Genomic DNA, 24613 nt, shown 5'->3' on the forward strand with positions numbered 1-24613 from the left:
TCTATCAGATTACCAATGTCATTTTTCACAGAACTAGAACAAAAAACTTCACATTCATATGGAATCATAAAAAACCCCAAATAGCCAAAGCAATCTTGAGAAAGAAGAATGAAACTAGAAGAATAAACTTATCTGATTTCACACTATACCACAAAGCTTCAGTCATAAAGACAATATGGTACTGGCACAAAACCAGAAGTACAGACCAATGGAACATGATGGAAAGCCCAGAGATCACCTCATGCACATACGGGCACCTTATCTTTGACAAAGGAGGCAAGAATATACAATGGGAAAAAGACAGTTTCTTCAATAAGTGGTGCTGGAGGACCTGGACAACTATGTGCAAAAAAATGAAATTAGAATACTTCCTAATACCATACACAAATATTAACTCAAAATGGATTAAAGTCTTAAATGTAAGACCAGAAACTACAAAACTCTTATAAGAAAACATAGGCAGAACACAGTATGACATAAATCATAGCAACATCCCTTATGACCCACCTCCTAGAATAATGGAAACAAAAACAAAAACAAGTAAGTGAGATCTAATTAAACTTAAAAGCTTTTGCATAGCAAAGGAAATTAAACAAAGTGAAAACACAACCCTCAAAATGGAAGAATAGCAAACGAAACAACTGACAAAGGATTAATTTCCAAGATATATAAGCAGCTTGTTCCTGGATGTTTCTTATACATCAAAAGAGTATTTCACAAGACACTTTTAAGTAGCTATGAGAGTGAGTTTCCTCTTTGAAAAGGGGTCTTTTCTGTAAAAATGTTAAGGACTTTTTTTAATGCAAATACATATGTTTTGTAACTGACATTTTGTAATTACATTAAAGTATGGCATATCTTTATGCATCTTTGCAATATATGTATACCAAAAGCAACATCAAATTGCATACTCATTAATACTACAATTAGCTGATTTTATACCATATATTATGAATGCAGTAAAAGTCTTCAAAGTATGGACTGTAACAAAAACATAATTTATTGGGAGTTTTCTCCAGTGGAAAGAACACTGGTGGAAAAGTCACAGACTAAGTTTTGCTTCTAGCTCTGTCATTCATAAGCTAAGCAACCTTGGCCAAATCACAAACCACTCTACCTCAGTGTTCCCACATAACAAAAATTACATTCGATTGTTCTTTAAGGTCCTCTCCAAGTCTGTGATATTATATTGAACACAATACAATATTTTTATGTTTAATAAGGCACTTCAGCTTCTGCCACCTTTACAATCATCATTAAAACCTGGGTCATAACATAATTTTTAAAAAATGTTCAGAGCTAAGAAACAGCTATACTCTATCTTACTTAGTTTCACCAAAACTAAGCAAGTCTTTGAATGGAAATGTCTGTCTAATGCCTCTTCTAATTAAAATCCATATATGCCTACCATTTAAAAATGCAATATGTCCTTCAATTTTTAGCAGTATTACACAATAAAATTTCTGACATGAAAATGCTCTAGATTAGCAAAGACTTTTCCCAATAGACAGCCACCATATAACTAACAGCTTATTACCTTGTCTTACCCACTAGACAGTGAGCTTCCTGTATCCGGTAATATCACATTCAACTCTGCATTCTTAATGCTTAGCACAATAATTGTTTGACCTTATGGGAGTGGACAGTCCAAAACAATCCAACCAATTTCATAAAATGGGAATGGAAAAAAACTTACTTTTAAGAAGAAAGATTTTAACTTTGTAAAGGTAAAATCAGTAAGAATCTTCAAAATTATTTTTAATTACCTTTTAAAAAAACAGAAAAATATGTATGAAGAATTTATTTTTTAAAATACATAAAGGAAATGGGGAAACAGCAGATTCTTTCAGAATAATGGAATTATGTCAAATTTGAATAGAACTGACTTTGTGATAACAATATATCTCAATTTAATAATATAAACATTTTTTCCTTAGAGTGTGAGGAATATAAATAATTTTCCATATTATTCATGATCAGTATTTTTTTTTTGGCCAGGTCATGTGGCATGTGGGATCTTAGTTCCTCAACCAGGCATTGAACTCATGTCCCCTGCACTGGAAGCATGGAGTCTTAACCACTGGACCATCAGGGAATTTCCCATGATTCATATTTTTATTATACTGTGCTATACTCAACATAAATAAAGGGCATAATGACCCCAGAATCTGTACTTTTAAAAATTGCTGATATTAACTTATTGACTGGCCATCTGCCTTTTATAGATATATGTTCCCAGACAAATAGCTATAAGTATTAATTACTAAATTATGGCTAGTTTGCCTTTTAGACAGTAATTTACAAATGTTTTAGTTTTTTAAAAAATTACTTTTAGAGTATTTATTCAATACACAAGTGTGGGTCACACCCTAAGAGATTATGGTTCATTAGAACTAAAAAGGGAATTCAGGCATATGTATTTTTTAAGGCACTCCCCTGGAGGATGAAATGGCCACCACTCCAGTATTCTTCCCTGGAGAATCCAATGGACAGAGGAGTTCAGCAGGGGTTACAAAGAGTTGGACACGACTGAGCAACTGAGCACCAAGATATATATAGTTAGATAACATGTGCACAAAAATACACACACACACACAATTGGCTAATTACTACAAAATTATTTTAGTATCTGTATGCAACAAGCTTTTTGGCTTTGTCAAATTATCTCTACCCTTCCATGTCATCACTTCCAATTCCGGTCTTTCTTATTTCATCTGCTCCCTGCCCTATTATTATCTATTACCCAACACTTCTCAGCTTCCCCAAGGTTACATTTATTAATGCTCACTATTTAAATGTTCTCCCCCCGGCCATCTTCAACCCTCCTTCCTTCCTCCACCTCACTTTTCTTCTGGTTCTATACCATTCTGAAAGCTTGAGAGTGGCAGCAATTTAACACAAAATAAGGTAGTAATGAACTTAGTGATCCATTTTTTTCCTAAGAGTGAATCATCTTTGAAAAAAATTTTCCTATCTTGGTATAATAATGTTGTATTATTATTATCTTATCTTCTCATGATACTTAGCTTCTCATAATACTCTTTTATTCTTTATTTACTCACTCAAAAAAATCAAGAACACTCATAAAGCACATGCTATGCATTAGTTACTAAGCTATATACTGGGACTTGAGGACTTGAGGAAAGCGAATGCTATCAGAAATATCATTTTCCTTAACAAGACAAAAAGGTATATAATATTTAATGGGCTGAAACATGGCCCCTCAAATACATATGCTGAAGTCCCACAGTACCTCAGAATGTAACTGTATTGGAGATAGGGTCTTTAAAGGTCAATAGGGTGGGCCTTAGTCCAATATGACTGGTGTTTTTATAAAAGGAAGAAATCAGGGCACAGATACACACACAGGAAAAAGCACGTGAAGGCACAGGGATCTACAATTCAAGACAGCTGTCTACAAGTCAAGCAGAGATGCCTCTGAAGAAACCACTCCTGACAACATCTTGAACTTATAGTCTCCAGAATTGAAAGAAAACAAATTTGTTGTTTAAGTCACCTAGTATGTGGCACTTAGTTATGACAGCCCTAGAACACTAATATACAGCACCTAATTTTAGTTAATCTGCATAAAAAAAGTTGGTAATGCAAAATTAAGATTTAATAACTTTGAAATAGGGATTACTATTCTTTCCAACATCAAATGACAAATTTTAGGCAAGGATAATTATGAGTTAGAAAAAATTTTTTGGAACATCGTAGTGATTATTGATAAACAGAAAAACTATAAAGGTTCAACTGCAAGCAAAATAGTATGTTCTGACATTTAAAATTTGTGATCATGTTTTTCAATTTAGGGAGCCAATAATGTTTTAACACTGGAAAAACATACTGATAAAGTATAAAGCAAACTACCAAATACACTACTGCTCCATTTTTTGACAACTGATTTTACTAGGAGGAAGAAATCACATGTTAATCAGAAGGAGAAAGATCTGATAACAATCTATTAGGAAACCATACTTCTATTACAACAGTTTCATAGGACTGTGGAACTGAGCATTGATATCTCCAAAAAACACATCAAAACAAAAGAAGAGAGATTTTTAAAGTCTAAATTTGGGGTTTTAATGTAATAAAGCAACATCCACTTGTTTGCTTTATTGGTGGGTTGATAGGCTAGTTTGATCAATCTGAAATTTCAAGAAGCACTTAAACTACAGATCTGTTAAAACATACATGCAGAAATCTGGAAAAGAATCTTGATGTACCCTTGTCACAGAGTGAATAATCCAGGATCACTGTAAACCAAATCAAGTATCATCATACTTCGAAATAAGAATAACAGCAAAAATGTAAATGTCAAAACACCACTAGAGTGGACTAAAACAGATCAGATGATGTACATGTTGGAAAGTAATTGTAGAATACTTAGCCTTGCAAAATTGTATCAATTTGTATTGGTGACTGAAAAACAAGTGTGGCAAACTGGTTCCCACCTAGGTCAGTTTATTCTACTTTTTTTATTAGAATTGGCTCTTTAGTTCCCTCATACATAAAATGGGAATAACCCTGCCCAAACCATTTCAGATCTTGGTTATAAGATTCAACTAAGAAGTTTGAAAACCACAAAACATCTATAACAATTAAAATTATTAAACTTATTTGTACTATTAACCTTTGCATACCTCATGGTGCAGCATGTTACTCCACCTTACAGTAGTTGGCCATTAGCATTTAGTTGAACCGTAATTTTCTTTAAGAGTTTTGTGAGTTTGTAGTATAGTGGCTCCATTAAAAAAAAAAAAAAAAGGTGGGAGGGGAATATATGAATAAAAAGCAGAAGCAAGCATCAACTTTGAAAGGGAAATACTGAAGCACAACAAAGCTCAATGGAAAGATAAACAGAAGAAGGAAAAACAAACCATATAAGAAAAAGGCACTTCAACTTAACATATTCCCCACTTATGGCTACATATAAGTTTAAGTAAAACACACTTCTGAGAGAGTATTTAAAGGATTCTTATAAGAGAAACATGTCAATAATGGTTTTTAAAATTAGAAATTAGGGCTTAAAAATATCAGGAATCAGTTTTGTCCTTTTGAATATATATTTTCAGTTAAATGTAACATCTACATCTCTGTAATAAAAATGTAAATCAATTTAAAGTCTTTTGAAAAGGGGGGATTAGCTCAAGATGGAAGAGTAGAAGGATTACTCTCACCCTTCCTGTGAGAGCACTGGAATCACAACTAACTGCTGAACAACCATCAATACAAAAACGTTGGAACCTACCAAAAAAGATACCCAAAAACAAAGGAGAAACCACAGCAAAATGGAAGGAGGGACACAATCACAACAGAATCAAATCCCATACCCACCAAATGCGTGACCCACAAACTGGAAAACAATTACACCACAGAAGTTCTCCCACTAGAGTAAAGGTTCCCAGCCCTCTGTCAGGCTTCCCAACCTGGGTTCAACAATGAGAAGAGGAATCTCCAGCATCTGACTTTGAAGGCCACTGGGATTTGACTACAGGAATTCAGCAGGACAGGGGAAAACAGAAATTCCACTCTTAGAGGGCACACACAAAGTCTTATGTGTACAAAAGGTAATAACCCCATAAGGGACCAGGTCAAACTGATCTGCTAGTATTAGAGGGTCTCCTGCAGAGGTGAGGGGTGGCTGTGTCTCACTGCAAGGACAAAGATGCTAATAGCAACAGTTCTGGGAAAGATTCACTGGCATGAGCCCTCCTGAAGGGCACCATTAGCTCCATCAAACAACTTGTAGGCTCCAGTGCTGGCCAGTGTCAGGCCAAACAACCAACGTGAAGGGAACAAAGCTCCAGTCATCAGCATACAAGCAGATTAAGGTTCTACTGAGTACAGCCTTACCCAATAGGGAAACAAAACCCAACTGTACCTACCACCAGACCCTCCCATTAGGAAGATTCCACAAGCCTTTTATATAGCCTCATCTATGAGGAAACAGACACCAGAAGCAGAAGAACTACAATCTTGAACTCTGTGGAGCAAAAACCACAACTGAAGTAAGTTAAACAAAATGAAACGGCAAAAGATTATGTCCCAGATGAAAGAACAATATAAAACCCCAGTAATCAACCAAGCGAAGTGAAGACAGGCAACATTCTGGAAAAAGAATTCAGAAAAATGATAGGGAAGATGATCCTGGATCTCAAAGAAAGAAGGCAAGGACTGGGAAGATGTAAAAAATGCTCAAAGACCCAGAAGAACTAAAGAACAAACAAACAGAGATGAACAACACAATAACTGAAATGAAAAATACTTTAGATGGAATCAATAACAGAATAACTGAGTCAGAAGATAAGTAACCTGGAAGACAGAATGGTAGAAATTATTGTCATGAAACAGAATGAAGAAAAAAAAATGAAAATAAATTAAGACAGTCTAAGACACCTCTCGGAGAAGGCAATGGCATACCACCCCAGTACTCTTGCCTGGAAAATCCCATGGATGGAGGAGCCTGGCAGGCTGTAGTCCATGGGGTCGCTAAGAGTTGGACACAACTGAGCGACTTCACTTTCACTTTTTCACTTTCATGCATTGGAGAAGGAAATGGCAACCCACTCCAGTGTTCTTGCCTGGAGAATCCCAGGGGTAGGAGAGCCTGGTGGGTTGACGTCTATGGGGTCACACAGAGTTGGACACGACTGAACTGACTTAGCAGTAGCAGCAGCAGCAAGACACCTCTAGGACAACAGTACACACACCAACATTCACATTAGGAGGGTCCAAGGAGAAGGGAGAGAGAAGGACCTGAGAAAATGTCTGAAGAGATAATAGCTGAAAACATCCCTAACATGAGAAAGAAACAATCACCTAAGTCCAAGAAGTGCAGAGTCCTAAGCAGGATAAATCCAAAGAGGAACATGCCAAGATACACAATAATAAAATTGACAAAAATTAAAGACAAAGAAAAAATATTAAAAGCAACATGGGAAAAACAAAAAATAACATACACAGGAACACCGATAAGGTTATGAGCTGATTTCTCAGCAGAAACTCTGCAGACCAGAAAGGAGTGGCAAGATATATTTAAAGTGATAAAAGGGAAGAATCTACAACCACGAATACTGTGTTCAGCAAGGCTATCATTCAGATTTGATGGAGAAGTCAAAAACTTTTCAAAGAGCAAAAGCTAAGAGAATTCAGTACTACCAGACCAGCTTTGCAACAAATACTAAAGGAACTCCTCTAGGTGGGGAAGAGACCAGCAACTTAAAAAACTTTGTACACATATAGACTGCTATATCAAAACCTCATGGGAGCAGCAAACCCAAAAACTACAATAGATGCACATATATAAAAGAAAAGGCAACCCAAGCATAACACAAAAATGACCATCAAACAAAAAGAGAAAAGAATAAAACAGGAGAAGAAAAAGACCTACAAAAACAAACCCAAAACAATTAAGAAAATGACAGCAAGAAGATACATACCAGTAATTACCTTAAAGGTAAATGGATTAAGTGCTCCAGCCAAAAGACAGAGACCAGCTGAATCAATACAAAAATAAGACCTGTATATATGCTGTCTACATGAGACAGACCTACCTCAGATCTAGGGACACATACAGAGTGAAAGTGAGGGGACAGAAGAAGGTAGTCCATGCAAATGGAAATCAAAAGAAAGCTGCAGTAGCAATACTCATAGCAGACAAAATATACTTTAAAATGACTATTATAAAAGACAAAGAAGGACATTACATAATGATCAATGGATCAACCCAAGAAGAAGATATAAGAGTTGTAAATATATATGCACTCAACATAGGAGTACCTCAGTGTATACAGCAAATACTAACAGCCATAAAGAGAGAAACTGACAGTAATACAATGATAGTAAGGAACTTTAACACACCACTTTTATCAATGGACAAATGATCCAGACAGAAAATAAGTAAGGAAACATAGGCCTTAAATGACACATAAGACTAGATAGACTTAACTGATACTTATAGAACATTCAATTTAGAAGTAGCAGAATACACATTCTTCTCAAGTACACAGGGAACATTCTCCAAGACTGACTACATGTGGGGCCACAAAGTGAGCCCTGGTAAATTTAAGAAAACTGCAAGCATATCAAGCATATTTTCTGACCAAAACACTATGAGATTAAAAATAAACTACAAGAAAAAACCTGTAAAAAATCACAAACACCTGAAGGCTAAACAACACGCTACTAAATAACCAATGGATCACTGAAGAATTCAAAGAGGAAATCAAAAAACACCAAGAGACAAATGAAAATGAAATCACAACAATCCGAAACCTATGAGATGCAACAAAAGCAGTTCTGAGAGGGAAATTTATACCAATAAACGCTTACCTCAAGAAACAAGAAAAATCTCAAATTAATAACCTAACCTTACAACTAAAGCAAGTAGAGAAAGAACAAACAAAACCCAAGTCAGCAGAAGGAAAGAAATCATAAGTTTAGAATAGAAATAAATGAAAGAGAGACAATGAAAACAATAGGAAAGATCAATGAAACTAAGAGCTGGTTCTTTGAAAAGATAAAACAAAATTGTTAATCCTTTACCGGGATCATCAAGAAAAAAGGGGAGAGGATTCAAATCAATAAAGTTAGAAATGAAAAAAAAGAGACTACTACAAATAAATATGTGCTGATAAACTAGACAAACTAGAAGAAAAGGATAAACACTTTTGACAAAATTCAAAATCCGCTTATGATCAAAACTCTCAAGAAAGTGGGCAAAGAGGGAATATATCTCAACATAATAAAGGCCATCTACAACAAACCTACAACTAACATTATACAACTAAACCTACAACTAACATCATACTCAATGATGAAAAGCTGAAAGTTATTTTCTCTAAGATCAAAACAACACAAGGATGTCCACTCTCAGCACTTTTACTCAACATAATTTTGGAAGTAGTAGGTAATGCAATCAGAGAAGAGAAAGAAAGAAAAGGAATCCAAATTGGAAAAGAAGTAAAACAGTCACTATGTGCAGATGACATGATACTATACATAGAAAAGCCTAAAGACACTATGAGAAAACTGTTAGAACTCATCAATGAAATTGGTAAAGTTGCAATTTACAACAGAATGTGGCATTTCTATACATTAACAATAAAAGATCAGAAAGAGAAATTAAGGAAACAATCCCATTTAGCATTGAAACAAAAAGAATAAAATGCCTAGGAATAAACCTACCTAAGGAGACAAAAGACCTGTACTTCTAAAACTATAAGATGCTAATAGAAGAAACAGAAGATAGCACAAACAGATGGAAAGAAAAACCATGTTCTTGGACTGGAGGAATCAATACTGTGAAAATGACTATACTACCTAAGGCAATCTACAGATTCAATGCAATCCTTAAGAAATTACCAATGGCATTTTTCACAGAACTAGAACAAAAAAAAATAATAAAATTTGTATGGAGACACAAAAGACCCTGAATAGCCAAAGGAATCCTGAGTGATGGTGGGGGGTGGTGGGGGTGGGAGGACCTTGACTAATCAGGCTCCCTGGCTTCAGACTATATTATAAAGTTATAGTCACCAACACAGTATGGCACTAGAACAAAAACAGACATATAGCTCAGCAGAATCAGATTGAAACTCCAGAGATAAACCCACACACCTACAGTCAATTAATCTATGACAAAGGAAGGAGTCAAGATTATAAAATGGTGGAAATACAGTTTAATCAACAAATGATGCTGGGTAAGCTGGAAAGCTATATGAAAAAACTGAAATTAGAACTTCCTTTAATACCATACACAAAAATAAGCTCCAATTTTAATTTAATATCTAAATGTGAGACCGGACACCATAAACCACTTAGAAGAAAACATAAGCAGCACACTCTCTGACATAAATTGAGCAATGTATTTCAATCCATCCCCAGAGCAATAAAAATAAAAACAGAAATAAACAAATGGGGCCTAATTAAATTCAAAAGCTTTTAAACAGCGAAGGAAATCATAAACAAAACAAAAAGACAACCCACAGATTGGGAGAAAATATTTGCAAATGATTTGACTGACACTGCATTTGTCTCCAAAATTTATGAACAGCTCATGGAGCTTAGCATCATGGAAACAAACAACCCAAACAAAAAATGGGCATAATACTTAAATAGATGTTTTTCCAAAGAAGACACACAGATGATCAAGAAGCATATGAAAAGATGTTGAACATTGCTATTTATTAAAGAAATGCAATTCAAAACCACAATGAGTACCAACTCACACCAGCCAGAAGGGCTATCAACAAAAAATCTACAAAGAGTAAATGTTGCAAAGGGTGTGGAGAGAAGGGAATCCTCGTACACTGTTGGTGGGAATGTAAATTAGTATAGCCATTATGGAGAATAGTATGGAGGTTCCTTCCAAAACTAAAAATTAAGGTAACATATGACCCTGAAATCCCACTGCTGACCATATATCCAGACTAAAACATGACCCAAAAGGATATGTGCATCCCACTGTTCATTGCAGTACTATTTACAACAACCAAGACATGGAAGCATCCTAAATACCCATTAACAGAGGAATAGATAAAAGAATGAAATAATGCCATTTGAAGCAACATGGATGGACCTAGAACTTTTCATACTGAGTGAAAAGTCAAACAGAGAAAGAGAAATATCATATGATGTTGCTTATAAGAAGAATCTAAAAAGAAATGATACAAATGAATTTACAAAACAGAAACAGACTCACAGATTTAGAGAAGGAGTTTATGGTTACCTGGACAGAAAGGCTCCTCTGTCCATGGGATTTCCCAGGCAAGAATAATGGAGTGGTTTCCATTCCGTTTTCCAGCAGATCTTCCCAACACAGGGACTGAATCCATGTCTCTTACATATCCTGCACTGGAAGGCAGGTTCTTTACCAGCTGAGTCACCAGGGAAAGGGTGAGGAAAAGGGATAGTTTGGGCCTTTGGGACTGAGATGTACACACTATCATATTTAAAGTAGATAACCAACAAGGACCTACTGTATAGCACAGGGAACTCTTCTCAATATTATGCAACAACCTAAATAAGAAAATAATAGACATATATGTGTGTATGTATATAGATATATAGATATACATATAGATATATAGATACACATATACAAATAGCTGTGAAAAGAATAGAAACTAAAGGCAAAGGAGAAAAGGAAAGATATACCCATTTGAATGCAGAGTTCCAAAGAATACCAGGAGAGATATTAAAGCCTTCCCCAGTGATCAATGCAAAGCAATAGAAGAAAACAACAGAATGGGAAAGACTCGAGATCTCTTCAAGAAAATCAGAGATCCCAAGGGAATATTTCATGCAAAGATGGGCACAATAAAGGACAGAAATGCTATGGACCTAACAGAAGCAGAAGATATTAAGAAGAGGTGGCAAGGATACACAGAAAAACTATATTAAAAACATCTTCATGACCCAGATAATCACAATGGTGTGATCACTCATCTAGAGTCAGAATCCTGGAATGTGAAGTCAAGTGGGCCTTAGGAAGCATCACTATGAACAAAGCTAGTGGAGGTGATGGAGCTATTTCAAGTCTTAAAAGATGATGCAGTGAAACTGCTGCACTCAATATGCCAGCAAATTTGGAAAACTCAGCAGTGGCCACAGGACTGGAAAAGGTCAGTTTTCATTCCAATCCCAAAGAAAGGCAATGCCAAAGAATGCTCAAACTACTGCTAATTGCACTGATCTCACACGCTAGTAAAGTAATGCTCAAAATTATCGAAGCCAGGCTTCAACAGTACATGAACCGTGAACTTTCAGATGTTCAAGCTGGTTTTAGAAAAGGCAGTGGAACCAGAGATCAAATTGCCAACATCCAACATGGAAACTGCCAACATGGAAAAAGCAAGAGAGTTCCAGAAAAACATCTATTTTTGCTTTATTGACTATGCCAAAGCCTTGCACTGTGCAGATCCCAACAAAATGTGGAAAATTCTTCAAGGGATGGGAATACCAGACAACCTGACCTGCCTCTTGAGAAATCTGTATGCAACAGTTAGAACTGGACATGGAACCAACAGACTGGTTCCAAATCAAGAAAGGAATATATCAAGGCTGTATATTGTCACCCTGCTTATTTAACTTATATGCAGACTACATCGTGAGATATGCTGGGCTGGATGAAGCACAAGCTGGAATCAAGATTGCTGGGAGAAATATCAATAAACCCAGATATCCAGATGACACCACCCTATGGCAGAAAGCGAAGAAGAACTAAAGAGCCTCTTGATGAAAGTGAAAGAGGAGAGTGAAAAAGTTGACTTAAAGCTCAACATTCAGAAAACTAAGATCATGGCATCCGGTCCATCTCCTCATGGCAAAAAGATGGGTGAACAGTGGAAACAGTGACAGACTTGATTTCTAGGGGCTCCAAAATCACTGCAGATGGTGACTGCAGCTATGAAAATAAAAGACGCTTGCTCCTTGAAAGAAAAGTTATAACCAAACTAGACATCATATTAAAAAGCAGAGATATTACTTTACCAACAAAGGTCCATCTAGTCAAAGCTATGGTTTTTCTAGTAGTCATGTATGGATGTGAGCATTGGACTATGAAGAAAATTGAGTGCTTAAGAATTGATGCTTTTGAACTGTGGTGTTGGAGAAGACTCTTGAGAGTCCCTTGGACTGCAAGGAGATCCAACCAGTCCATCCTAAAGAAAATCAGTCCTGAATATTCATTGGAAGGACTGATGCTGAAGCTGAAACACCAATATTTTGGCCACCTGATGCGAAGAACTGACTCATTTGAAAAGACCCTGATGCTGGGAAAGATTGAAGTTGGGAGGAGAAGCGGATGACAGAAGATGAGATGGTTGGATGGCATCCCTGACTCAATGGACATGAGTGTGAGTAAACTCTGCGAACTGGTGATAGACAGGGGGGCCTGGTGTCCTGCAGTCCATGGGGTCACAAAGAGTAAGACATGACTGAGCAACTGAACTGAACTGAAACATCTATATGTATATGTATGTGTGTATATATATATATATGTGTGTGTGTGTGTGTAACTGATTCACTACACTGTACAGCTAAAACTATCAAAACATTGTTAACCTACTATACTCTAATATAAAATAAAAAGTTAAAAAAGATTCAGAGACTAAAAATGTTGCTGAGTTTGTGCTAATGAAATCAACAAATCATCACCTTTGGAAATTCCTAGAATACTATTCTATGCTATGCTAAGTCTCTTCAGTCGTGTCCAACTCTGTGTGACCCCATAGACAGCAGCCCACCATGCTCCTCCGTCCATGGAATTTTCCAGGCAAGAGTACCGGAGTGGGGTGCCATTGCCTCCTCTGTCCTAAAATACTAGTAGCATTAAAAATACGTATTTTATTTGAGAGAATAATAAGCATTCCATACAAACTTTAAGAGAAATGCAAATAAAAACTACAATGTGGTGTCATCTTACACCAGTGAATGGCCATCATCAAACGTTCTACAAACTATAAATGCTGGAGAGGGTGTGGAGAAAAGGAAACCCTCTAAAACTGCTGGTAGGAATGCAAACTGGTACAGTCACTATGGAGAACAGTGTCGATATTCCTTAAAAAACTGGGAATAGAACTGCCATACAGCCCAGCAATCCCACTGGTGGGCATATACTCCAAGGAAACCATCACCAAAAGAGACACATGTACTCCAGTATTCATTGCAGCACTATTTATAATAGCTAGGACATGGAAGCCACCAAGATGTCCATCGGCCAATGAGTGGATAAGGAAGTTGTACATATACACAATGGAATATTACTCAGGTATACAAAAGAATACACTTAAGTCAGTTCTAATTAGGTGGATGAACATAGAGCCTATTATACAGAGTGAAATAAGTCAGAAAGAGAAAGACAAATACTGTATATTAATGCATATATATAGAATCTAGAAGGATGCTACTGATGATCCTATGAACAGGGCAGCAAAGGAGACACAGGTGTAAAGAACAGACTTTTGGACTGTGCAAAAAGGAGAGGGTGGGATGATTTGAGAGAATAGCATTGAAACATATACATTACCATATGTAAAACAGATGACCAGTGCGAGTTCGATATTTGAAGCAAGGTAACCAAAGCCAGTGCTCTGGGACAACCTAGAGGGATAAAGTGGGAGGGATGTGGGAGGATAGGGTGACACATGTATACCTATGGCCAATTCATGTTGATGTATGGCAAAAGCCATCACAATATTGTAAAGTAATTATCCTCCAAATAAAATAAATAATTTCTTTAAAAAGTGAATATAAACGGTTCAAAAGCTACCAAATATGATCATGCTTATTTTGACAACATAAAAAATTAAGTCATGTCAGTCATCTACTAAAGAAGAATCCTAACATATTTTTTCTAACCTGGACAGTATTCAGAGAAGTATAGGACTTAGGTGGTGAAATATCAGATATCTTTTACTAGTGACCTATTACTGAATACTTACCAAATGTAAAGGCTGTCTTGAGAAATGGAACAATTCTTCATAACAAATCTAGATTTATTAAAACTACATTAACTATAATTCAGCTTTGCTAATCATATGCTAGATATACAGAGTGTGGGAAGCATTTTATTTAATTTTGCTTGTTTTAATTGAAGAAATCTATTACCATGAAAGTCTACAGCTACAATAAATGAGATGTAGCAGACTGGCTATCTAAATTAACCAAACACAAAACAGCATCGGGCCACATAGGCAATAATATATAAAGCTCAAATTTGAAAAATACTGTTTAAAGAATCTGTACATCATAGAGCAGTCTCTATAACCCACCATCATTTTTTTAAAGCCAATCAGAAAAAGACACAGCTGCCAGAATCACATTGGAATACGTGACCACAAACCCCCCACTAAAACAATCCTATATATGAAAACATTAAAAAGATGGATGAATAATTTATATTGTTAGTGTTTCTTATCACCCATATCATTTAATTGTCACAAAACAAATGTCTAAACTATCACACAGCAAAAAATACATAATGTTTTAAATCCAGAAAACTTAGGCCACAAATTAAATCAAATCCTTGAAAGTGATTCTAGGTGCTTTATTTACCAAAATTTTAGATTCCCCTTTCTGGCCACTGAAGTTGATTGCCTAATATAAATGCCATTAGAATCCAACACTATATTTTTACTGTCTTTCCATTAAAACTATAGGTCTTGCCTCATGTTTTAAAAACAATTTTATTATAGTACAGTTGACTTACAATGTTGTGTTAGTTTCTGCTCTACAGCAAAGTGAATCAGCTATACATGTACATATACCCACTCTTTTTTAGATTCTGTTCCCACATAGGTCATTACAGAGTACTGAGTAGTTTTCTAGTAGGTTCTTGGAAGGCAGCTATGCTCACCACTATATCACCAATGCACACTCTAGTTGGTTCTTATTAGTTATCTATATATAAGAGTGTGTATATGTCAAATCCAATCTCCCAATTTATCCCTTCCCATTCTTTCCCCTTTGGTAACCATAAGTTTGTTTTCTATATCTGTGACTCTATTTCTGTTTTATAAGTAAGTTCATTTGTACCACCAGCTTTAGTTAAAATTAGTATTTAACTATAACCCTGTGTATGTGTCTATGTGTTTACATTGGCTACACATGTACACATGCATACATACATATACACACATACAAACATCTTTTCTTCCTCCTGTGGTGTGGCATGGTATTTTCCCGCTAATTTATTAATACTAAAATATACCCTTCCCCATTACCTTTGTATTTACTTACACTCTTTTATAAATTTCCAACATGAATATTACTATGCCTTAGCCCATATGATCTGTAGATACAGCTCGATATGGTTTTGGTATAAGTTTACATTTAATTATACTAAAAATTAACATAAGTTATTATGTAAATTACAAAAGCTAAAATGACAACATTTTACCTCCCACCTTGTTAAACAGAACTGATATAATTGTTACATCATTAGTATCTGCAGAGAAAGCTGATTTTTGCATAGACCATTTCAAAAGAGAGTGTTGGACAAACCCAACTTAAATCTCTCTGCTGGTTTCTGAGAAAAATTCACTTTAACCAATTTCAGGGGTATAAAAGACATGAAAGATGATTTTATACAAAACTAAAAAAGAAAAGAACACTGTTTTCCTTATTTTCCACGTCTTTGCATCTGCACAATGCACAACTGACCTAATATGAGGCACACTGGGTCATTAAGTCTTGATTCTGCTACCTGTTAGTCTTATGGCCTAGTATAAATCACAGTAACTTCTACAGGTCTCAGTAGACTTATCTATACAATGAAGGTATTATAGAATACAATGTCTGAGTCTCCTTCCAGGTTTAAAAGAACTACAATTCTATGACACATATCACAGAAATGATAATCAAAATATCAACATCCATGAGGATGTCTACTTTAGTCAAAAAGTACAAATGGAAGTGTTAGTTGCTCAGTCATGTCCAACTCTATGTGACTCCATGGACTGTAGCCCTCTAGGCTCCTCTGTCCCTGGGATTCTCCAGGCAAGAATACTGGAGTGGGTAGCCATTCCCTTCTCCAGGGGATCTTCCTGACCCAGGGACTGAACCCGGGCCTCCTGCACTGCAGGCAAAATCTTTACTGTCTGAGCCACCAGAGACCCTACTTAAGTCAGACACTCCCTAAAATCTTTTTTTTTTTTTTTAAGTTTCAGCTGATTTTTAAATTTTTTTAATATAAATTTCTTTATTTTCATTGGAGGCTAATTACTTTACAATATTGTATTGGTTTTGCCATACATCAACATGAATCCACCACAGGTATACACGTGTTCCCCATCCTGAACTCCCCACCCTCTTCCCTCCCTGTACCATCCCTCTGGGTCATCCCAGTGCACCAGCCCCAAGCACCCAATAACATGCATCAAACCTGGACTGGTGATTTGTTTCATGTATGATATTATACATGTTTCAATGCCATTCTCCCAAATCATCCCACCCTTTCCCTCTCCCACAGAGTCCAAAAGACTGTTCTATACATCTGTGTCCCTTTTGCTATCTCATATACAGGGTTATGATTACCATCTTTCTAAATTCCATATATATGCATTAGTATACTGTATTGGTGTTTTTCTTTTTGGCTTACTTCACTCTGTATAACAGGCTCCAGTTTCATCCACATCATTAGAACTGATTCAAATGAATTATTTTTAATGGCTGAGTAATACTCCATTGTGTATATGTACCATTGCTTTCTTATCCATTCATCTGCTGATGGACATCTAGGTTGCTTCCATGTCTTGGCTACTATAAACAGTGCTGTGATGAACATTGGAATACACGTGTCTCTCAATTCTGGTTTCCTCGGTGTGTATGTCCAGCATGGGATTGCTGGGTCATATGGCAGTTCTATTTCCAGTTTTATAAGGAATCTCCACACTGTTCTCCATAGTGGCTGTACTAGTTTGCATTCCCACCAACAGTGTAAGAGGGTTCCCTTTTCTCCACACCCTCTCCAGCATTTATTGCTTGTAGACTTTTAGATCGCACCCGTTCTGACTGGCGTGCAATGGTACCTCATTGTGGTTTTGATTTGCATTTCTCTGATAATGAGTGATGTTGAGCATCTTTTCATGTGTTTGTTAGCCATCTGTATGTCTTCTTTGGAGAAATGTCTATTTAGTTCTTTGGCCCATTTTTTGATTGGGTCGCTTTTTTTTCTGGAATTGAGCTGCAGGAGTTGCTTGTATATTTTTGAGATTAATTGTTTGTCAGTTGCTTCATTTGCTATTATTTTCTCCCATTCACCTCACTTATAGTTTCCTTTGTTGTGCAGAAGCTTTTAACTTTAATTAGGTCCCATTTGTTTATTTTTGCTTTTATTTCCAATATTCTGGGAGGTGGGTCAAAGAGGATCCTGCTGTCATTTATGTGGGAGAGTGTTTTGCCTATGTTCTCCTCTAGGAGTTTTATAGTTTCTGGTCTTACATTTAGATCTTTAATCTATTTTGAGTTTATTTTTGTGTATGATGTCAGAAAGTGTTCTAGTTTCATTCTTTTACAAGTGGTTGACCAGTTTTCCCAGCACCACTTGTTAAACAGATTGTCTTTAATCCATTGTGTATTCTTGCCTCCTTTGTCAAAGATAAGGTGTCCATAGGTGTGTGGGTTTTTCTCTGGGCTTTCTATTTGTTCCATTGATCTATATTTCTGTCTTTGTGCCAGTACCATACTGTCTTGATGACTGTGGCTTTGTAGTAGAGCCTGAAGTCAGGTAGGTTGATTCCTCCAGGTCCATTCTTCTTTCTCAAGATAGCTTTGGCTATTTGAGGTTTTTTTGTATTTCCATAAAAATTGTGAAATTATTTGTTCTAGCTCTGTGAAAAATACCGTTGGTAGCTTGATAGGGATTGCACTGAATCTATAGATTGCTTTGGGTAGTATACTCATTTTCACTATATTGATTCTTCCAATCCATGAACATGGTATATTTCTCCATCTATTTGTGTCCTCTTTGATTTCTTTCACCAGTATTTTATAGTTTTCTATATATAGGTCTTTAGTTTCTTTAGGTAGATATATTCCTAAGTATTTTATTCTTTTTCTTGCAATGGTAAATGGAATTGTTTCCTTAATTTCTCTTTCTATTTTCTCATTATTAGTGTATAGGAATGCCAAGGATTTCTGTGTGCTGATTTTATATTCTGAAACTTTACTATAAAATCTTAAGAACACTCTTCTATGTAATGAGATCTTATAAAATGAGAGACTAGGATTATACTCCTTGCATAGAATGGTCTAATATTAAATAGTTAAGCAGTCTTTTTAAATAGTTAGAAATTTCTGAAATAATTTACATGCAATTCTTTTTGAAAACCAGGTAATAGATTTCAAATGAACTCAGGTTATCCTTTTAGTTAAATATTTTCATGTTAGATCTCCTTTCTACCCTATAGTTAAAGACAGTCTTATTTAATTCAGAGGACTCTGAATTTTAATCCAGTTACTCATATATTGGCAATAAATATTTCATCCATTAAACTTCAAAAGGGTAAATTTCATGGCATGTAAATTATGCTCCAATAAAGTTGTTAAAAAAATTTATGAATAAGAATTTCTACCAAGAAAATCTGTCCTATGCTTTGAATTACTGCTATTTTAGTAAGAACTGGATTTGCTTATTAACTCACCTAAATACATTTCTTTAATTGACATAAGATTTTCTCCTTTCATACTATTCTTTGCCCTTATATTTGAAAAATGTAGCTCAATAATGTGAGTACTTACTTGGCAAGAATCTGCTTCTCCCTCTTCCATTGGGTCATCAACCATTTTAAGACCATTCACCTGAAAAATATTTTTCAAAACTGAAGTTCAAGAGTACTGGAACAAGAGTAGTAACTAAGAAAAAAATACAACCCTAGGCTGCCCCTCACAATTTAACAAGACCCACACTTAAGGAAACACAAAAGGACAAAGAACACATAGAAAGTACTTAGAAAAGGAACATTATTAATATGATTTCTGGGTTATCTTTAAGAATTCTTGATTTTCAAAGCTGTGTATTTCATTTCATATTGTTTAGAGCTTTGTTATGATTAATGAATATATACTAAACATATGACCTGTATACTTTCATTAGGACTGTCCCAAATCAAATATTTATAAGACAGGAAAAATTACTCAGAGGAAATTTATTGTGAGGATATAGTCTAAGTAAATAAGGATGGGAAAGGTATCATATAATTACACTGTTGTGAATTCCTTTCCTTTCAATAAGTTCAATTAAATTTTGAATTACTCTACAGAAGAAATAATAAAGTATAGCAGAAAAATACAAATGGCCAAGGAAACAAAATTATTTCAACATACAAAGCTCAGTGGGTAATAATACTCTTCAAGCAATACCTCAGAAAGGAGTAAGCATGGAGAATTTAGATTAACGGTCTGCAAGCTGTAGTCCATGGTCCAAACTGGCCCACTGTTTTTATAAATAACAGTTTACTGGAACACACAGACATCCATTTGTTTCCATATTACCTATGGCTGCTTTCTCACTTCAACAGAAGTATTGAACAGTTCACTGAGAACCTATGCCTGCAAAGCCCAAAATATTTACTATTTGGCCCGTTACAGAAAAACTCTGTCAACCACTGGTCTCTTAAATAAGATATTTGAAAATTAAGCAACAGCAAGATGGCCTAAAAATTAAATTTTACCATTGTCTATTTATGAGTCCTCAATTTATTTTTTAATTAACAAGAAAAGAAAGAAAACTAAACTAAATAGAGCTTCTGATGACAGCCAAGATAGAATAAGACTATCTCCCCTCTGATTATTAACTAAAAACTCTGGACAAAACATAAAAAGCAACTACCTGAGGCCTTTAAAAACTAAATAAGAACAAGCAGATTAGAGGGGGAAATAAAAATTTGAATAATAACTAGTACTCTAGTGAGTTTCTTAGGTTTATTTTCTACCTTTATCTCTTGATTTTGACCCAAGGATAGACTGAGTCATGGAACTACATGAAGAAAAGTTCGAGAGCACTAGAGAAAGACATACTTTTCAGCTGGTGAGCGTAAAGAAAACTTCAACTTTATTTCCCCACTTTTGTTTTTCTTTTTTGATTATCATTCTCGCTCCAAGGCAAGCCTCATTCATGAGAAAACCTCTGTCTCTGATTGGAGGAATCAGAAAAAGAGGTTCCTATAAAAATAATATAGGGGGTAATACTTGTTTTTCTTCACTCTCTCCTGCATTTCACCCCAACAGTGCAAAGCTACGTAACAGCATGAAAGGCTAAGACTAAGATAAACTCAAATTTCTGGTCAGAGGAACAAGAATAAAAGGTCCTTGCCAATTGGTGAATCCATAAAAGAAATCACAGAGGTGATAGAATGGGAAAAGGAGATTCCATAATACTGTGTATGAACAGACACAAATCCTGTTCTCAAAAACAAACTGCACATATGTGGAAAAGAATCAGAGAAGTCTAACAAAGGCTTTGAAAACTGAACTGTTCAAGCCTCAGACTAAACCACTGAGTTAGCAAAGGCACTGTGTGGCACATGCTAACGTGCTGACCTAAACACTCTGAAAACATATTTAACACAGGAACCATCATCCAGAGAGGGTGAGAAAGAACTTGGGAGTCTGAATCTAACCGCACTGAATGCTGAAACAATCAAATTCAACAGGTATCAATTCCAGGATAACATAAATGTTGAAATATCTTACAAGCACTTTAAGCAGCTATTATAATTATGTTCTTTGGGATAAAAATAAACACACCTGAATGGAAAGGTTTAAAGTTATAGGCAGAGAAAAAGAAACTATAAAATAATCAAATGTAAATAACTTTAGAACAAAAATATTATAATGTATGAGTTCAGTTTAGTTCTGTTTAGTCTCCCACTCATGTCCAACTATTTGCAGCCCCAAGGACTACAGCATGCCAGGCCTCCCTCTCCATGACCAACTCCAGAAGTTTACTCAAACTCATGTCCGTCAAGTCTGTGATGCCATCCAGCCATCTCATCCTCTGTCGTCAAGTCTGTGATGCCATCCAGCCATCTCATCCTCTGCCGTTCCCTTTTCCACCTTCAATCTTTCCTATCATCAGGGTCTTTTCAAATAAGTCAGTTCTTCACATCAGGTGGCAAAACTATTGGTGTTTCAGCTTCAGCATCAGTCCTTCCAATGAATATTCAGGACTGATTTCCTTTAGGATGGACAGACTGGATCTCCTTGCAGTCCAAGGGATTCTCAAAAATCCTCTCCAACACCACAGTTCAAAAGTATCATTTCTTCAGTACTCAGCTTTATTTACAAGCCAACTCTAATATCCATACAGGACTACTGGAAAAACAATAGCTTTGACTAGACGGATCTTCATTGGCAAAGTAATGTCTCTGCTTTTTAATATGCTGTCTAGGTTGGTCATAACTTTTCTTTCAAGGGGTAAGTGTCTTTTAATTTCATGGCTGCATTCACCATCTGCAGTGATTTTGGAGCCCCCAAAAATAAAGTCTGTCACTATTTCCATTGTTTCCCTATCTATTTGCCATGAGGTAATGGGACCAGATGCCATGATTTTAGTTTTCTGAATGTTGAGCTTTAAGCCAACTTTTTCACTCTCCTCTTTCACTTCCATCAAGAGGGTCTTTAGTTCTTTGCTTTCTGTCATAAGGGTGGTGTCATCTACATATCTGAGGTTACTGATTATTTCTCCTGGCAATCATGATTCCAGCTTGTACTTCATCCAGCCCAGAGTTTCTCATGATGTACTCTGCACGTAAGTTAAATAAGCAGGGTGACAATATACACCCTTGATGTACTCCTTTTCCTATTTGGAACCAGTCTTTTGTTCCATGTCCAGTTCTAACTGTTGCTTCTTGACCTGCATACAGATTTCTCAGGAGGCAGGTCAGGTGGTCTGGGATTCCTATCTCTTGAAGAATTTTCCACAGTTTGTTGTGAAGCAGAAGTAGACGTTTTTTCTGGCACTCTCTCACTTTTTCAATGACCAATGGATGTTGGCAATTTGATCACTGGTTCCTCTGCCTTTTCTAAATCCAGCTTGAACATCTGGAAGTTCACAGTTCATATACTGTTGAAGCTGGGCTTGGAGAATTTTGAGTATTACTTTGCTAGCATGTGAGACGAGTGCCAACTGTGTGGCAATTTGAGCATTCTTTGGCATTGCCTTTCTTTGGGATTGGAATGAAAACTGACCTTTTTCAGTCCTGTGGCCACTGCTGAGTTTTCCAAATTTGCTGGCATATGGAGTGCAGCACTTTCACAGCATCATCTTTTAGGATTTGAAGTAGCTCAACTGGAATTCTGTCACATACATTAGCTTTGTTCGTAGTGATGCTTCCTAAGGCCCACTTGACTTCGCATTCCAGGATGTCTGGCTCTAGGTGAGTGATCTCACGATTGGGATCATCTGGGTCATGAAGATCTTTTTTTGTATAGTTCTTCTGTGTATTCTTGCCACCTCTTCTTAATATTTTCTGCTTCTGTTAGGTCGATACCATTTCTGTCATTTATTGTGCCCATCTTTGCATGAAATATTCTCTTGGTATCTCTCATTTTATTGAAGAGATCTCTAGTCTTTCCCATTCTATTGTTTTCCTCTATTTCTTTGCATTGATCACTGAGGAAGGTTTTCTTATCTCTCCTTGTTTTTCTTTGGAACTCTGCATTCAAATGGGTATATCCTTCCTTTTCTCCTTTGCCTTGCATTTCTCCTCTTTTCACAGCTATTTGTAAGGCCTCCTCAGACAGCCATTTTGCCTTTTTGCATTTCTTTTTCTTGCAGATGGTCTTGATCCCTGCGTCCTGGACAATGTCATGAACCTCTGTTCATAGTTCTCCAGGCACTCTTTCAGATCTAGTCCCCTGAATCTATTTCTCACTTCCACTGTATAATCGTAAAGGATTTGATTAAGGTCATACCTGAATGGTCTAGTGGTTTCCCATACTTTCTTCAATTTAATTCTGAATTTGGCAATAAGGAGTTCATCATCTGAGCCATAGTCTTGTTTTTGCTGACTGTATAGAGCTTCTCTATCTTTGGCTGCAAAGAATATAATCAATCTGATTTTGGAACTGACCATCTGGTGATGTCCATGTGTAGAGTCTTCTCTTGTGTTGTTGGAAGAGGTTGTTTGCTATGACCAGTGTGTTCTCTTGGCAAAACTCTATTTGCTTCTGCCCTGCTTCATTGTGGACTCCCAAGGCCAAATTTGCCTGTTTCTCCAGGTATTTCTTGACTTTCTACTTTCGCATTCCAGTCCCCTATAATGAAAAGGACATCTTTTTGGGGTGTTAGTTCTAGAAGGTCTTGTAGGTCTTCATAGAACCGTTCAACTTTAGCTTCTTCAGCAGTACTGTTTGGGGCATATATATGCATTACTGTGATACTGAATGGCTTTCCTTGGAAATGAATAGAGATCATTCTGTTCTTTTTGAGATTGTATCCAAGTCCTGCCTTTCATACTCTTTTGTTTACCATGATGTTTACTCCATTTCTTCTAATGGATTCTTGCCCACAGTAGTAGATATAATGGTCATCTGAGTTAAATTCACCCATTCCAGTCCATTTTAGTTCGCTGATTCCTAAAATGTCAATGTTCACTCTTGCCATCTCCTGTTTGACCATTTCCAGTTTGCCTTGATTCATGCACCTAACATTCCAGGTTCCTATGCAATACTACTGTTTACAGCATCAGACTTTACTTCCATCACCACTCAAATGCACAACTGGGTGGTATTGTTGCTTTGGCTCCATCTCTTCATTCTTTCTGGTACTACTTCTCCACTGATTTCCAGTAGCAAACTGGGCACCTACTGACCTGGGGAATTCATCTTTCAATGTCCTATCTTTTTGCCTTTTCATACTGTTCGTGGGCAATTCAACAATGGCAATTCAATTCATACTAAATATTAAGAGGAAAGTCTGTAGAGATAGGAAGTATATTAGTGATTCCTTAGGGCTAGGGGATGGGAAGACGGAGATAACAACTACAAGGTAGAAGGTTTCTTTTTGATGTGACAAAAAATGTTCTAAAATTGACTGTGGTGATGGTTACACGTATCTGTGAATACTGTATACCATAAGGTTGTGCATTTTAAGTGGGTGAAT

At 36.2% G+C, this 24613-nt stretch overlaps 1 protein-coding gene across 1 annotated transcript in view; it reads right to left on the reverse strand.

Annotated features, from left to right (window-relative positions):
- The window catches only part of RPS6KA6 (ribosomal protein S6 kinase A6), a 223171-nt gene that overhangs the window by 162449 nt on the left and 36109 nt on the right, over window positions 1-24613 (reverse strand). Inside the window, exon 4 of the mRNA XM_027535019.1 lies at window positions 19249-19308. Within this exon, the coding sequence (XP_027390820.1) occupies window positions 19249-19308 (60 nt within the window). The remainder of the gene's footprint in view (window positions 1-19248; window positions 19309-24613) is intronic.

Source organism: Bos indicus x Bos taurus, chromosome X (genome assembly GCF_003369695.1).
Source record: "Bos indicus x Bos taurus breed Angus x Brahman F1 hybrid chromosome X, Bos_hybrid_MaternalHap_v2.0, whole genome shotgun sequence".
NCBI classification, from domain to species: Eukaryota; Metazoa; Chordata; class Mammalia; order Artiodactyla; family Bovidae; genus Bos; species Bos indicus x Bos taurus.